Below are 18,271 nucleotides of genomic sequence, written 5' to 3'. Positions count from 1 at the left end.
TCCCGACCAGGTTAGGTTCATAGAGTCTGTTACTACGGTAACTGACCGAGAGCTTAAGTTACCTCTCTCTCTGAAACAGGCTAGAGTTACCCCTCTTTCTCTGGTTTGAGTTACCTCCCTTTCTGAAACGGAAAACTCAGTTTCCCTCATTTCAGGGTTAACAGACTCTGAGTTTTCACTAAACCTGCTTTGTGAAACAAACCCCTGCTGCTGTTTGTTTTGTATGTATTTATTTGTTGTTGTTTATTTTAACCAAGCAACAGGTCCATCATCAGACCTGTAAACAAAACACAGACTCAGATGGACACTAAGAAACAAACTGTGTTTAATATGGATCAATGACATCACAGCTGATCAATACATGTCTGTCTGCTTCCAGGTCATCTCCATGGTAACAGGGGTCACTGCTGAGTCAACACGACTCATCAATAATAAACTCTCCAAAAATATGTTTGTTTATTTGTTTATATTTTACACATGAAATCAAAGACGTCAGCATGCACAGCGCAGAGAACACCTGGGCTGTGACGTCACAGCCTGGCTCTCTGAGGACAGCGTTTACTCAAAGCAGCGAAGAAGAACGTAGAGCTAATAAAATAAAAACAGAAAGAGAAGAATAAAAACATGACTTTTGATCTACTGATTGATCTACAGCTGATCGGTTGACTTCATCATCATCATCATCTATTGCTGCTGTTGAGTCACTGCTCAGTCACATTCCACACCCCGCCCCCTCCCGGTGATGTCAGAGATCAGAGTTCAGGTGGGTGTGGCTTAGCAGAGCGGCGTCTGGGTCGTCAGTGGGCAGTTCAGAGCCGAAGAAAGGCTCCGCCTCCAGCTCCAGCAGGGAGGGCAGGTCGGCCCCGCCCTCACTTGAGCCTGCTGGTTCGGACATCAGCGCAGGTGTGGCAGTATACTGCACCAGCTGCTTCCCTGGACCAATCAGAGGAGCAGAAAGTCACCATGACGACAAGAAGTCAGGGTCCTCACAGGAAGTGAAGGATGAGTGAGTGTGTGTGTGTGTGTGTGTGTGTTAGGGCTGTCAAAAGCACCATGAAATTGATTTCGAATAATATTCTAACTTATTATTATTATTTTTATTTTTTTAAATAAGATGCTTATTGCTGGCGCAATATGAACGTGACACTCGGATGAAAACACCCGTTCTGACCTCACTGAAGTGTCAGGTATGATCAACTTCTGCCTCACTATCTGAGCAATGTTTGGATACTTCAGTGCGTAGTTTTCCACCACAAGAGTGGATCCTGGCTGGCTCGTAGTGATGTCTCATTCTGGTAACATTTCATCTCTTCTTCAGAAAGGGTAGGCAGGGAGGCAGCAGGTGCAACACTCTCCCTGTACGTCTCCCCAAACAGGTCACACATCGCGGACAGCGCAGTGGGTGGTGTTGGTGCAGCGGACTCCTCCGTTGGCGCCTCTCCCTCCGTCGCTGCGTCCCTCTCTGGCCCGGCTTGTGCGCGAGCCATCTCCACCCAAACGGGACTCACCGTGATATACAACATTATTGATAGTATTAATTAATTATTAATGATATTCTAATTATCAAATTTAGGTTCGAACTTAAAAAAAAATATCTATCTATATATTCGAATATATTTCGAACTTTTTTTTTTTTTTTTGACAGCCCTAGTGTGTGTGTGTGTGTGTGTGTGTGTTACCTGCGTTGGTGGCATTTGTGTTTCCGTCATCTCCATTGGGAACGTCTTCAGACAGCAGCTGAAACAGTGACATCATGGTCACACATCTAACATCATCATCATCATCATCATCATCATCATCATCATCAACACGCCAACAAGTGGAATTTAGAAAACAAGGGGCGTCGGTGGCTTAGTGGATAGAGCAGGCGCCCCATGTACAAGGCTGTTGCCGCAGTGGCCCAGGTTCGACTCCGGCCTGTGGCCCTTTGCTGCATGTCTCTCCTTCTCTCTCTCCCCCTTCACACTCATCTGTCCTATCGATTAAAGGCTTAAAAATGCCCGAAAAATATCTTTAAAACAAAAAAAGAAAACAAACATGTTCATACATGTATTCAGACCAACTAAGGTTCTAAATCCTTCAGACCACCGTGGCTTCTACATCATTCAGACTACCATGGATTCTAGATCCTTCACACCACCATGGGATCTAACTCCTTCAGGCTAACATGGGTTCTAGACCCTTCAAACCAGCTCAGTGGCCAAGTAGTAGAGTGTCCGCCCTGAGACTGGGAGGTCATGGGTTTGATCCCCAACCGGGTCATACCAAAGACTATAAAAATTGGACCCATTGCCTCCCTGCTTGGCACTCAACATCAGACAAACAGTGGAACTTTACCTTTACCTTACCAGCATGTGTTCTAGATCCTTCAGACCACCATGTGTTCTAGATCCTTCAGACCACCATTTGTTCTAGATCCTTCAAACCACCATGTGTTCTAAATCCTTCAGACCACTATGGGTTCTAAATCCTTCAGACCACCATGAGTTCTAAATCCTTCAGACCACTATGGGTTCCAAATCATTCAGACCACCATGTGTTCTAAATCTTTTAGACCACTATGGGTTCTAAATCCTTCAGACCACCATGGCTTCTACATCCTTCAGACTACCCTGGATTTTAGATCCTTCACACCACCCTGGGTTCCAGATCCTTCTGACCGCCATGTGTTCTAAATCCTTAAGACCACTATGAGTTCTAGATCCTTCACACAACCGTGGGTTCTAGATTCTTCAAACCACCATAGATTGCAGATCCTTCAGACTACCATGGGTTCTAGATCCGTCAGACCAACATGGATCCAAGACCCTTCAGGCCAAAATGGGTTCGAGACTCTTCAAACCACCAGGGGCTCTAGATCCTTCAGACCACCATGGGTTTCAAATCCTTTAGACTTACACGGATTCTAGATCCATCAGACCACTATGGGTTCTAGATCCTTCAAACTACCATGGGTTCATGACCCTTCAGACTAACAGGAATTCGAGATCCATCAGACCACCATGGGTTATACATCCTTCAGACCATCATGTGTTCTAGTTTCTTCAAACCACCATGGGTTCTAGATGCTTCAGACCACCATGTGCTCTAGATCCTTCAGACAACCATGGGTTCTAGATCCTTCAAACCACCATGGGTTCTACATCCTTCAGGCCACCATGGGTTATACATCCTTCAGACCATCATGTGTTCTAGTTTCTTCAAACCACCATGGGTTCTAGATGCTTCAGACCACCATGTGCTCTAGATCCTTCAGACAACCATGGGTTCTAGATCCTTCAAACCACCATGGGTTCTACATCCTTCAGGCCACCATTTTCTGTAGATCCTTCAGACTACCATACGTTTTAGATCCTTCAAACCACCATGGGTTCTAGATCCTTCAGATGAGTATAGATTCTAAATTCTTCAGAATGCCATGGGTTCTAAAGCCGTCAGACTACCACGGGGTCTACTTCTTTCAGACTTACATGGGTTCTAAAACCTTCAGACCACCATGGGTTCTCGATGGTCCATGGTGGTCTGACAGATCTAGAACACATGGCGGTTTGAGGGATCGAGAACCATGGGTTCTAGATCCTTTAAACCACCATAGGATCTAGATCCTTTAGATCACCATAAGTTCTAGGTCCTTCAGACCACCAAGAGTTCTAGACCCTTCAGGCCACAGTGGATTCTAGATCCTTCAGACCACCATGGGCTAGATCCTTCAGCCTGCCATGACTTCTACATCCTTCAGACAACCATGGGTTCTAGATCCTTCAGACCACCATGGGTTCTAGATCCTTTGAGCCACCATGGATTATAGCTCCATTTGACTACCAGGGATTCGAGCTCCTTTAGACTACCATGGGTTCTAGATCCTGCAGGCCACCATGGGTTCTCGAAATCCTTAAAACCACCATGGGATCTAGATCCTTTAAACAATAATGGGTTTTCTGTAGATCCTTCAGACTACCATGCGTTTTAGATCCTTCAGACCGCCATGGGTTCTAGATCCTTCAGACGACCATGGGTTTTAAGATCCTTCAGACGACCATGGGATCTAGATCCTTCAGACTTCCATAGATTCTAGATCCTTCAGACCGCCATGGGTTCTAGATCCTTCAGGAAGGAAGTAGAGCAACAGCAGCCTGTACTGGACCTTAAGGAGTTGAATCACTTGCTCTTATTGTGAAAATCACTCAGACAGGAAATAAGAAAAATCAGGTGTCACACTCACAGAGTCCAGACTGTCAAGGTCAAAGTCTCCGGAGGGACAGGAGGTACTGAAGAACTGGACAGAGACAGAGAAACTGAATGAATATAAACTGCCTGACACGTGTTTGTACAGACCCTAGCGTGACGTCACCGGCAGACTGACCTCCATGAGCGGAGACGTGTCAAAGGTGAAGGCTTGCGTGTTCAGGATGCTCTGCAGGTTTTCTAGACTGCTGTCGATACTGTCGACATGATTGGACAGTTCAGACCTGAGACACAAGAGACGGACACATGGTTTAAAGTCACAGCATCAGTCTGGTGTTTTTCTTCTTGTCATTAAATCTCAGGTTCAGACTTAAACCACCACGTGTCAGTCCACTTCCTGTCCAGGGCATCGGTTCCTGCTGAAGACGGACATCAGAGTCTATGATAGTCTATGATAGAGACCACATTATAACAACACTATGATCATGTGAGGCTAATGTGGTGATGAGGTCATTAGTCATAACAAATGAACTAAGGGACACTCTACTTCCTGTCTTATACAGTGTCCCACTTACTGAAGGTTGATTGGTCACATGTCAGGAGTAATAACCAATCAACAGAGACTGGAGTTGCTCGACTGAGTGAGCGGACCACGAGTCTGACAATACGCAACAGGTGTTAAACACATGGACGCGTTGGGGACAGTCGTCTGGACATGTTGGGACAGTTGTTAAGACATGTTTGGGACAGTTGTCTTGACATGTTGGGACAACAGATAGGTTGCGTTTGGGACAGTCTTTTTGATACAAATCACAGCAGTTACTGGCCGTAACTATACATATATATATATATATATATATATATATATATATATATATACACACATGTATAAACTAACCTTAACTATGAATATATATTTTACTATATAACCGCAGTGCTACAACAGTTACTGGACATAACCTCAGCTCTATGGCAGTTACTGAACATAACCTCAGTTCTACAGCAGTTACTGAACATAACCTCAGTTCAACAACAGTTACTGAACATAACCTCAGTTCTACGGCAGTTACTGAACATAACCTCAGTTCAACAACAGTTACTGAACATAACCTCAGTTCTACAACAGTTACTGAACATAACCTCAGTTCTACAACAGTTACTGAACATAACCTCAGTTCTACGGCAGTTACTGAACATAACCTCAGTTCTACAGCAGTTACTGAACATAACCTCAGTTCTACAACAGTTACTGAACATAACCTCAGTTCTACAGCAGTTACTGAACATAACCTCAGTTCTACGGCAGTTACTGAACATAACCTCAGTTCTACAACAGTTACTGAACATAACCTCAGTTCTACAGCAGTTACTGAACATAACCTCAGTTCTACAACAGTTACTGAACATAACCTCAGTTCTACAACAGTTACTGAACATAACCTCAGCTCTACGGCAGTTACTGAACATAACCTCAGTTCTACAACAGTTACTGAACATAACCTCAGTTCTACAACAGTTACTGAACATAACCTCAGTTCTACAACAGTTATTGAACATAACCTCAGCTCTATGGCAGTTACTGAACATAACCTCAGCTCTACGGCAGTTACTGAACATAACCTCAGTTCTACAACAGTTACTGAACATAACCTCAGTTCTACGGCAGTTACTGAACATAACCTCAGTTCTACAACAGTTACTGAACATAACCTCAGTTCTACAGCAGTTACTGAACATAACCTCAGTTCTACAACAGTTACTGAACATAACCTCAGTTCTCACGGCAGGTTACTCAACATAACCTCAGTTCTATGGCAGTTACTGAACATAACCTCAGTTCTACAGCAGTTACTGAACATAACCTCAGTTCTACAACAGTTACTGAACATAACCTCAGCTCTATGGCAGTTACTGAACATAACCTCAGTTCTACAACAGTTATTGAACATAACCTCAGCTCTACGGCAGTTACTGAACATAACCTCAGTTCTATGGCAGTTACTGAACATAACCTCAGTTCTACAACAGTTACTGAACATAACCTCAGTTCTACGGCAGTTACTGAACATAACCTCAGTTCTATGGCAGTTACTGAACATAACCTCAGTTCTACAGCAGTTACTGAACATAACCTCAGTTCTACAACAGTTACTGAACATAACCTCAGTTCTACGGCAGTTACTGAACATAACCTCAGTTCTATGGCAGTTACTGAACATAACCTCAGTTCAACAACAGTTACTGAACATAACCTCAGTTCTATGGCAGTTACTGAACATAACCTCAGTTCTACAGCAGTTACTGAACATAACCTCAGTTCTACAACAGTTACTGAACATAACCTCAGTTCTACAACAGTTACTGAACATAACCTCAGTTCTACGGCAGTTACTGAACATAACCTCAGTTCAACAACAGTTACTGAACATAACCTCAGTTCTACAACAGTTACTGAACATAACCTCAGTTCTATGGCAGTTACTGAACATAACCTCAGTTCTACGGCAGTTACTGAACATAACCTCAGTTCTACGGCAGTTACTGAACATAACCTCAGTTCTACAACAGTTACTGAACATAACCTCAGTTCTACAGCAGTTACTGAACATAACCTCAGTTCTACAACAGTTACTGAACATAACCTCAGTTCTACAGCAGTTACTGAACATAACCTCAGTTCTACAACAGTTACTGAACATAACCTCAGTTCTACGGCAGTTACTGAACATAACCTCAGTTCTATGGCAGTTACTGAACATAACCTCAGTTCTACAGCAGTTACTGAACATAACCTCAGTTCTACAACAGTTACTGAACATAACCTCAGCTCTATGGCAGTTACTGAACATAACCTCAGTTCTATGGCAGTTACTGAACATAACCTCAGTTCTATGGCAGTTACTGAACATAACCTCAGTTCAACAACAGTTACTGAACATAACCTCAGTTCTATGGCAGTTACTGAACATAACCTCAGTTCTACAGCAGTTACTGAACATAACCTCAGTTCTACGGCAGTTACTGAACATAACCTCAGTTCTACAGCAGTTACTGAACATAACCTCAGTTCTACAACAGTTACTGAACATAACCTCAGTTCTACGGCAGTTACTGAACATAACCTCAGTTCTATGGCAGTTACTGAACATAACCTCAGTTCTACAGCAGTTACTGAACATAACCTCAGTTCTACAACAGTTACTGAACATAACCTCAGTTCTACGGCAGTTACTGAACATAACCTCAGTTCAACAACAGTTACTGAACATAACCTCAGTTCTACAACAGTTACTGAACATAACCTCAGTTCTACGGCAGTTACTGAACATAACCTCAGTTCTACGGCAGTTACTGAACATAACCTCAGTTCTACGGCAGTTACTGAACATAACCTCAGTTCTACGGCAGTTACTGGACATAACCTCAGTTCTACGGCAGTTACTGAACATAACCTCAGTTCTACGGCAGTTACTGGACATAACCTCAGTTCTACAGCAGTTACTGAACATAACCTCAGTTCAACAACAGTTACTGAACATAACCTCAGTTCTACGGCAGTTACTGAACATAACTTCAGTTCTACAGCAGTTACTGGACATAACCTCAGTTCTACGGCAGTTACTGAACATAACCTCAGTTCAACAACAGTTACTGGACATAACCTCAGCTCTACAACAGTTACTGAACATAACCTCAGTTCTACGGCAGTTACTGGACATAACCTCAGCTCTACAGTAGTTACTGGACGTAACTTCTGTTCTACGGCAGTTACTGGACATAACCTCAGCTCTACAACAGTTACTGAACATAACCTCAGCTCTACAGCAGTTACTGGACTTAACTTCAGTTCTACCGTAGTTACTGGTCGTAACCTCAGTTCCACAGTAGTTACTGGACATAACCTCAAATCTACGGTGGTTACTGGATGTAGCCTCAGTTCTACAGTAGTTACTGGACATAACCTCAAATCTACGGTGGTTACTGGATGTAGCCTCAGTTCTACAGTAGTTACTGGACGTAACCTCGGTTCTACAGTAGTTACTGAACATCACCTCAGTTCTATAGTATTTACTGCATGTAACCTCAGTTCTATGAGTATGAGAACTGTAAGGTCAGGAAGAGGGAATGAGGCAACGTCTGGATGTGATAGATGTGATTAGATGATGGTTAACATAAAAACGTGACCAGAGACGTGGGGCGGCAGCTCACTGATGTGGTTTGAGTCTGAACACACCGACAAGAAGAAACACATCACCAGACTGATCCCGGAAAAGTCACTCATATTTCAAATGATAAGGATCATGGAAGTTCATTGATTCACTTGTCAGCTCGTGTTGACACGAGGCGCCAAACGTCAGGTGAGAATCCACCTGCAGAGGGAGGGGGGCGGGGTCTGAGGGAAGCACAGGGGGTTTAATAACACATCTGAGATGTTCAAAAGTAGCTACCATCTGAGAACACACATGATCTACAACCTTTGAATAAAGACATCTTTAAAATTCTGTCACAGGTGACATGTATTCTGGATGCGTACGGTCTGGGACCATATCTGGAGGGTTGACATGAAAGAGGGGGACAAAGACTATGCAGAGACAATAAATGAGGGACAACCATGAGGGTAAAGGTCAGGGGTCTTATTCATTCAGGATAGGGACAGTTGTCAAGACATGTTGGGGGCAGTCAGGATGTGCTGGGGACAGTCTAGACTAGTGTTGTCACAGTACCAAATTTGGGACCCACGGTACGATACCAGTGAAATTATCACGGATCTGAGTAGTATCACAATACCACGGCAAAAATGAGGCAGATGTGCCTTTTGTCATTTATAAAAAGATAAATCACTTTTCTATAATACATCAATGATATTTCAATGGAATAAATTACTTATTGACTTATTCATACTTCAAAAACAGCATCAATAAGTGATTAACATAGGGGGCATCAAAATAAAATAAATAAATGAAATAAAAATCAACCAGCCACCCTCCTCCCCTGACAAGTAAAGAACAGTCCCTTCATAAGTAAAGAACAGTCCCTAAAGTGCGGTTAGGTTTGTGGACCGTTACCTGCCACAAAGAGAGAAATGTGAACAGCTCACATACCTGTGTGCCGCCACGCCTCGGCTGTTCAGGTACCTCTGGGCAGTCATGACATCGACGAAAACTTATTGGACCTGGAGCCGGGCTTCTCAGTCACCGGTAAGCCATTATCTTGTGCCGCGGAGCACTATGGCCGCCGTATTTGACAGGAATACGGCGTCTGTGACCCCCGTTCAACCCACAACCAGCAGGATTCGCCTTTCGTTTCTGCTGCTGGTTGAAATCTGTACTCATGCACAGCGTGCTCCTGAATGATTTCTTTTGCTTGCACAAAACTAGTTTTAGTCGTAAATGTGAGTAAAATGCTCTCACCATAGAGCTCTGTGGAAAACAAATCACTGTAGCATGTACAGTGCCCTCCAAAAGTATTGGAACAGTGAGGCCAATTCCTTTATTTTTGTTGTAGACTGAAAATATTTGGGTTTGACATCAAAAGATGAATATGGGACAAGAGATCAACATTTCAGCTTTTATTTCCAGGTATTTACATCTGGATCTGATACACAACTTAGAAGATAGCACCTTTTGTTTGAACCCACCCATTTTTCATGAAAGCAAAAGTATTGGAACATGTCACTGACAGGTGTGTTTTGTTGCCCAGGTGTCTCCCAGTTACATTGATTATTCAAACAATAAATAGCACTGAATGTCTGAGCTCAGTTTCAGATTGGGTACGATAGATTTTGCCTGTGCAGACTGCATTTAGAGGTGGAACCAACATGAAAACCAGAGAGCTGTCTATGGGTGAAAAAGAAGCAATTGTGAGAAGATGGACAATCAATCAGAGCCATTGCACAAACATTGGCCATAGCCAGTACAACCATTTGGAATGTCCTGAAGAAGAAAGAAACCACTGGTGTACTAAGCAACAGACGTCGAACAGGTAGACCAAGGAAAACATCAGCAGTTGATGACAGAAACATTGTGAGAGCTGTAAAGAAAGACCCTAAAACAACTGTTAGTGACATCAGCAACAACCTCCAGAGGGCAGGAGTGAAGGTATCACAATCTACTGTTGGCAGAAGACTTCATGAACAGAAGTACAGAGGCTACACCAGAAGATGCAAACCACTCATTAGCAAGAAGAATAGGAAGGCCAGGCTGGAATTTGCCAAAAGGTACAGAGATGAGCCTCAAAAATTCTGGGAAAAAGTTTTATGGACTGATGAGACAAAAATTAACTTTTTCCAAAGTGACGGAAAGGCGAAAGTTTGGAGAAAGAAAGGATCTGCTCATGATCCCAAACATACAAGCTCATCTGTGAAACACGGTGGAGGTAATGTCATGGCGTGGGCTTGCATGGCTTCTTCTGGGACGGGCTCTTTCATCTTCATTGATGATGTAACACATGATGGCAGCAGCAAAATGAACTCAGAAGTCTACAGAAACATTTTGTCTGCTAATTTAAAGAAAGATGCAACCAAACTGATTGGGAGATCCTTCATCATGCAGCAAGATAACGACCCAAAACACACTGCCAAAACAACAAAGGAGTTCATCAGGGGCAAGAAGTGGAAGGTTTTAGACTGGCCAAGTCAGTCTCCAGACTTAAACCCAATAGAGCATGCATTTTACCTGCTGAAGAGGAGACTGAAGGGAGTAACCCCCCAAAACAAACAACAACTGAAAGAGGCTGCGGTGAAAGCCTGGAAGAGCATCACAAAAGAAGAATGCAAAAGGTTGGTGATGTCAGTGGGTCACAGGCCTGATGCAGTTACTGAAAGCAAAGGATTTGCAACTAAATATTAAGTCTCATTCACTTTAATCTATTTTAAGTTTATATGTTCCAATACTTTTGCTCACCTAAAAATTTTGTGTTCCATTACAAATAATGCTATCTTCTAAGTTGTGTATCAGATCCAGATGTACATACCTGGAAATAAAAACTGAAATGTTGATCTCTTGTCCCATATTCATCTTTTGATGTCAAACCCAAATGTTTTCAGTCTACAACAAACGTAAACGAATTGGACTCACGGTTCCAATACTTTTGGAGGGCACTGTATAAACAAATCTAGCCTACAAGTAAAAAGAAATAAATAGTAACTTTCACTGCTTAAAGATACTCAGTAGCTCAGCTAATACCTGACATGTCACTGGAAAACAAACCACTGCAGCAGCATGTTGAGTGCCAGGTGGCCAGCGCATGTCGTTATTGGACAGCGCATGGACACTCACCCTCTTGTGATTGGACTCTGATCTTATCTCACAGTAGTGGTTCCATGAGGTACCGCAGTACTACGGTGCTCCAACATTATGGTATCATATGTACCGTGGTGGTTTAGTATCACGGTCTACCGTTGGTACCAGTATACCTTGCAACACTAGTCTAGACGTGTTGGGGACAGTCTAGACATGTTGAGGACAGTAAGAACGTGGTAGGGACAGTCGTCAGGACGTGGTGGGGACAGTCATCAGGACATGCTGGGGACAGTCTAGACATGTTGAGGACAATCAGAACGTGGTGGGGACAGTCATCAGGACGACTTGGGGACAATCAAAACATGTTGGGGACAATCTGGGCATGTTGAGGACAGTCAGGACGTGGTGAGGACAGTCATCAGGACGTGTTGGGGACAGTCTAGACAGGTTGAGGACAATCAGAACGTGGTGGGGACAGTCGTCGGGACAGTCGTCAGGACGAGTTGGGGACAGTCAAGACATGTTGGGGACAATCTGGGCATGCTGAGGACAGACAGGATGTGGTGGTGACACTGTGGACATGTTGGGGACAGTCTAGACATGTTGAGGACAATCAGGACATGGTGGGACAGTCATCAGGACATGTCGGGACAGTCAGAACGGGGTTGGAACACTGTGGACATGTCGGGGACAGTCAGAACGGCGTTGGGACACTGTGGACATGTTGGGGACAGTCAGGATGGGGTTGGAACACTGTGGACATGTCAGAGACAGTCAGAACAGGGTTGGGACACTGTGGACATGTCGGGGACAGTCAGGACAGGGTTGGGACACTGTGGAAGTGTTGGAGACACTGTTGTCTGACAGGTGACTTACCTGTCGATACAGGCAACGGTCTGACATTTCTGCGGAGGTTTGGTTGGAGCGGAGTTAGAGGTGGGAACGGACGCAGGTGATTGGCTGGCTGGAGCTGCAGGGAGTGGCCCGGTGGAGGCAGAGCTTATCACAACAATGGGACTTACTGGAGGAAAGAGACACAACGAGACGAGGACAGTACAGAGAGGAGACGTTGATCTGCTGACAATCATCAATAATTTCAGTCATTCATTCATTTTGTTGGAGGTGTGGTGTTACCAGTTGGAGGTATGGTGTTACCTGGTGGAAGTGTGGTACTACCAGTTGAAGGTGTGGTGTCACCTGGTGGGAGTGTGGTGGGGGTGGAGGTATGGTGTTAGCTGGTAGAGGTGTGGTGTTACCTGGTGGAGATATGGTGGGGGTGGCGGTGTGGTAGAGGTGTGGTGTTAACTACTGGAGGTGTGGTGTTACCTGGTGGAGATATGGTGGGGGTGGCGGTGTGGTAGAGGTGTGGTGTTAACTACTGGAGGTGTGGTGTTACCTGGTGGAGATATGGTGGGGGTGGCGGTGTGGTAGAGGTGTGGTGTTACCTGGTGGAGGTGTGGTGTTACCTGGTGGAGATGTGGTGGGGTGGCGGTGTGGTACAAGTGTGGTGTTACCTGGTGGAAGTGTGGTACTACCAGTTGGAGGTGTGGTGTTACCTGGTGGGGGTGTGGTGTTACCTGGTGGGGGTGTGGTGTTACCTGGTGGGGATGTGGTGTTATCAGTTGAAGGTGTGGTGTCATCTGGTGGAGGTGTGGTGGGGGTGGAGGTATGGTGGAGGTGTGGTGTTACCTGGTAGAGGTGTGGTGTTACCTGGTGGAGATATGGTGGGGGTGGCGGTGTGGTAGAGGTGTGGTGTTAACTACTGGAGGTGTGGTGTTACCTGGTGCAGGCGTCGTGGGGGTGGAGGTGTGGTGTTACCTGGTGGAGGTGTGGTGTTACCTGCTGAGGATGCGGTGTTACCTGGTGGAGGCATGGTGTTACCTGTTGGAGGTGTGGTGGGGGTGGAGGTGTGGTGTTTCCTGTTGGAGGCGTGGTGGGGGTGGAGGTGTGGTGTTACCTGTTGGAGGTGTGGTGTGGTAGAGGTGTGCTGTTACCTGCCGAAGGTGTGGTGGGGTGGAGGTGTGGTGTTACCTGTTGGAGGTGTGGTGGGGTGGAGGTGTGGTAGAGGTGTGGTGTTACCTGCTGAAGGTGTGGTGGGGTGGAGGTGTGGTAAAGGTGTGGTGTTACCTGCTGAAGGTGTGGTGGAGGTGTGGTGTTACCTGTTGGAGGTGTGGTGGGGTGGAGGTGTGGTAGAGGTGTGGTGTTACCTGCTGAAGGTGTGGTGTTACCTGTTGGAGGTGTGGTGGGGTGGAGGTGTGGTAGAGGCGTGGTGTTACCTGCTGAAGGTGTGGTGGAGGTGTGGTATTACCTGTTGGAGGTGTGGTGGGGGTGGAGGTGTTAATTGGCATCTCGTTGTCCTGTAGGATGGAGTTGATGAAAGTGGTGGGGGAGAGAGGCGTGTCCACAGGTGTAGTCACACCCTCCAGAACAGGACACACCTCCACCTCAGGACTGGAGGGCTCCTCTTTGACATTCACTGATTGACTGTCTCTGCAGGAGGAACAGAAGATGATTAGCTGTCAGACAGGAAACAGGATGATTTCAGCGCTACATGACCATGACCTGTTGGTAACGCCCTTTACAGACTGACAGTGAAGTTAGCGGTCAGTGATGTGACCTCTGTCAAATAGTGACGTTCATCAGACAGTGACCTTCATCAGCCAGTGACCTTCATCAGATAATAACCTTCAACAGATAGTGACCTTCATCAGACGATGACCTTCATCAGATAGTGACCTTAAGCAGTAGTTGACCTTCATCAAACTATGACCTTCATCAGACGGTGACAATCGAACGGCATCTTTCATCAGACGGTGACCTTCATCTGATGGTGACCTTCATCAGACAGTGCCTTAAGCAGTTGGTGACTTACATCAAATGATGACCTTTGTCAGACAGTGACCTTAACCAGTTAGTGACCTTCATCAAACTATGACCTTCATCAGACGGTGACAATCGAACGGCAACCTTCATCAGATGGTGACCTTCATCAGACAGTGTCCTTTATCAGATGGTGACCATCAGACGGAGACCTTCATCAGACGGTAACCTTCGTCAGACTGTGGTCTTCATCAAAAAATGATCATCAGACTGTGACCTTCATTAGACAGAGATCTTCATCAGATGGTGAACTTCATCACTGTGACTTTCATCAAACAGTATCCTTAAGCAGTTAGTGACCTTCAGACAGTGACCATCATCAGATGGTGACCTTTATCAGACTGACATTAAGCAGTTGATGACCTTCATAAAACCATAAACTTCATCACATGGTGACCTTCATCAGACAGTGACCATCAAAGGGTGACCTTCACCAGACAGTAACCTTCATCAAATGGTGATCATCATCAGACAGTGACCTTCATCAGTAGTGACTTGAAGCAATTGGTGTCCATCAAACCATGACCTTCATCAGGCAGGGACCATCAGATGGAGACCTTCACCAGATGGTGACCTTCATCAGATGGTGACCTTCATCAGAGGGTGACCATCATCAGAGGGTGACCATCAGATGGTGACCTTCATCAGACGGTAACCCTCATCAGATGTGACCATCAGATAGTGACCTTCATCAAACCATGACCTTCTTCAGTGACCTTCATCAGACATTGGATCACTCCTGTCCTTCATCTTGACCTTCTCCTGATGATGTCATGAGCTCAGTCTTTGTCACTGTACGAACTTTAGAATACGATAAAGTAAAAAAAACACTGACTACATGGGAAATGGTTTGATTGGATCTCACCCTGCATCCGTCCAATCACTGATGACACTGTCAGCTGGGGGCGTGGTCAGGTCTGTGATGTCAGAGATGATTGGTCCAGAGGTCAGCGTGGCGTCTGCGGAGAACAGACTGGCTGCAGCCTGAAAACATACACACACACACACACACACACACTTCATACCTGCTCAGGTGTCAACATGGACATGGACAGGTGAGTCAGACACACGTTACCTGCATGTGCTCCAATGAGAGCGGTCGACTGTATTTGGGCATGGAGTGGGCGGAGCTAGAGTCATTGAGCATCAGAGGTCTGCAGAGAGAGAGAGAGAGAGAGAGACAGAGACAGAGACAGAGATCATCAATCAATCAATCAATCAATCAATTTTATTTATACAGCCCAATATCACAAATCACAATTTGCCTCACAGGGCTTTACAGCATACGACATCCCTCTGTCCTTATGACCCTCACAGCTGATCAGGAAAAACTCCCCAAAAAACCCTTTAACAGGGAAAAAACGGTAGAAACCTCAGGAAGAGCAACTGAGGAGGGATCCCTCTTCCAGGACGGACAGACGTGCAATAGATGTTGTACAGAACAGATCAGCATGATAAATTAACAGTAATCCACATGACACAATGAGACAGAGAGAGAGAGAGAGACAGAGAGAGAGAGAGAGAGAAAGAGAGAGAGAGACAGAGAGAGAGAGAGAAAGAGAGAGAGTCAGAAACAGACAGAGACAGACAGACAGAGTCAGACAGGGACAGAGACAGACAGGGACAGAGATAGGGTCAGAGACAGACAGAGACAGAGACAGAGACAGAGAGCTGCTGAGACACACTGAACCACAACTGGTGTTTTCTTATAGATCATTTTGATTATTAATTCTAAACTAAGTGTTGGTAGATTATTTCTTTGTTGTAACGAAGCCTCTTGTCAATAAATCTTATACCGTTGGAAAGCCTGTTTATTCCTGGGCAGTGCCCAGGAGGTGAACTGGCACCTCTCCAGCTATCAGTTTACGCTCCATATTTTGGTCCGGACGGGGACTTGAACAGGCGACCCTCCGGTTCCCAACCCAAGTCCCTATAGACTGAGCTACTGCCGCCCCCAATATTATTGACAAGAAGCTTCGTTACAACAAAGAAATAATCTACCAAACACACATTTCCCTACTTTTTGTGCTTAGTTTAGATTATTTTATTTTATTACAGCACGCTAACTGTATGCTAACAGTACACTAACAGTATGCTAACAATATGCTAACAGTATGCTAACAATATACTAACTGTTTGCTAACAATATGTTAACTGTTGGCTAACAGTATGCTAACAATATGCTGACTGTTGGCTAACAGTGTGCTAATAGTATACTAACTGTTGGCTAACAGTATGCTAACAATGTGCTAACAGTATGCTAACTGATGGCTAACAGTATGCTAACTGTTTGCTTACAATATGCTGACTGTTGGCTAACAGTATGCTAACAATGCGCTAACAGTATGCTAACTGTTGGCAAACAGTACGCTAACAGTACGCTTACAGTATGCTAACAGTACACTAACACTCTGCTAACAGTATGCTAACTACTGGCTTACAGTATATATGTAAATACATTGTGTAGTAAACGTACAGTTTTCTCTTGACTCCCAACATCCTGTTGGACTGAACCAGAGACACCAGGAACTGGATCAACTGTGGACACAGACACTTCATTATCATCATCATCATCATTATTGTTGTTGTAACTGGCTCAGATAGAGGCTGAGATGATGATGCTAATATGCTAACATAATGAGTGGGTATATGAATGTATTGGTGTACTGATTACCTTGTTCACGACCTTCTGTTGCTGAGCGTGTTTCTGTCTCAGACTGGCCACTTCTCTCCACAGAGCCTCATTCTCACTAAAACACACAAACAGGGACACTGAATGTAGTGAGGACACTGCTGACGGCTGGACCAGCTCCACAGACCCTGCTGACTGCTGACTGAGCTGTGTTCTCACTGTTTCATGGTGATAATCCTCGAGTCAATGGTTTCCTGTTTCCCCTTCATCAGCTGGACGTCGCTCAGGATCTTGTTCACATCCTCTGCTGACATCTTCACTTCCTCCTGACGCACAGATGACACCTGAGCCACAGAGAGAAACATACTGTTACCATGGAAACCAGAACAAGTCAGCAGGTTAACAGTTATGAACAGTGTGTGCACAGGTGTGTTGTTCAGAGTCCTATTTCAGAAAACAGGATCAGTGAAAACTCTGAGTTTGTTCAGCCTGAGATCAAACTCTGAGTTTGTTCAGCCTGAGATCAAACTCTGAGTTTGTTCAGCCTGAGATCAAACTCTGAGTTTTCTGTTTCACAAAGCCAGCTCAGTGTAATCCTGAGTCAGTTACTATTAGGGGTGACGATACAATGTTTTGCCGATATCACAAAGTCTGTCACGATACGATTTCGATTCGATTCGATTCAGGAGCCTGTGATCAACATGATGCAATATCATATGCCCATCAAACACAATCATTTACATCAACTCACAAAAACAACTAGAATATGACTTGACCATTTTATTTCTGAGCTCTTCCAGGTATCAGGCATTTAAATGAAAAACAGTATTCTTCTGTAACAAAAAAATAATAAAAATAGACCTGTTCACTAAAATGGTGACACAGACGTGCTATGTGAATTTCAAAATAAAGGTGTATCTTTATGATGACGATATGGATCGATGTTTTCATTTTGCATCGATGCAATTGGATCATTAATCAATTAATCAATGTATCGATGTGGATCGATGTATCATTACACCCCTAGTTACTATGGCAACACACTCTGTGAAGCTAACCTGCTGAGTCACAGGTTTGCTTCATGTCAGCCTGAGGCTGAGCGTGTAGCAGGAAGTAGAAACATGGCGTGTCCTTTAGTGAATGAAGTGGTGGAGGTTGAGGCCCAGTGTATTCAGAGGCTGTTGTGTAAGGAGAAGGTGATTAGAGCCTGTTTGGATGTCTCCCTGGAGGAGTGTCTGTATGAAAGATACTGTTTGACCTCACACTCTGTCATTTATCTAACAATCTGTTCCACCCACATATATCACATATTACACATCCTGGATTTACATTA

At 44.7% G+C, this 18,271-nt stretch overlaps 1 protein-coding gene across 1 annotated transcript in view; it reads right to left on the bottom strand.

The window, feature by feature from the left end:
- Positions 1-303: 303 nt before the first annotated feature.
- hsf1 (heat shock transcription factor 1) overlaps positions 304-18,271 on the bottom strand; it is a 28,651-nt gene continuing 10,683 nt past the window's right edge. The window contains exons 4-15 of the mRNA XM_049602630.1: positions 17,158-17,282; positions 16,981-17,056; positions 16,783-16,844; positions 15,382-15,460; positions 15,172-15,290; positions 13,735-13,916; positions 12,303-12,447; positions 8,507-8,578; positions 4,364-4,469; positions 4,223-4,276; positions 1,680-1,737; positions 304-933 (exon numbers count right to left, since the gene is read on the bottom strand). Coding sequence (XP_049458587.1) covers positions 746-933; positions 1,680-1,737; positions 4,223-4,276; positions 4,364-4,469; positions 8,507-8,578; positions 12,303-12,447; positions 13,735-13,916; positions 15,172-15,290; positions 15,382-15,460; positions 16,783-16,844; positions 16,981-17,056; positions 17,158-17,282 — 1,266 coding nt within the window. The 3' untranslated portion in view covers positions 304-745. The remainder of the gene's footprint in view (positions 934-1,679; positions 1,738-4,222; positions 4,277-4,363; positions 4,470-8,506; positions 8,579-12,302; positions 12,448-13,734; positions 13,917-15,171; positions 15,291-15,381; positions 15,461-16,782; positions 16,845-16,980; positions 17,057-17,157; positions 17,283-18,271) is intronic.

This window comes from Epinephelus fuscoguttatus, linkage group LG17 (assembly GCF_011397635.1).
Source record: "Epinephelus fuscoguttatus linkage group LG17, E.fuscoguttatus.final_Chr_v1".
Classification (NCBI taxonomy): Eukaryota; Metazoa; Chordata; class Actinopteri; order Perciformes; family Serranidae; genus Epinephelus; species Epinephelus fuscoguttatus.
The sequence above is the reverse complement of the archived record's forward strand: the minus strand, read 5'-3'. Positions and strand labels throughout refer to the sequence as shown.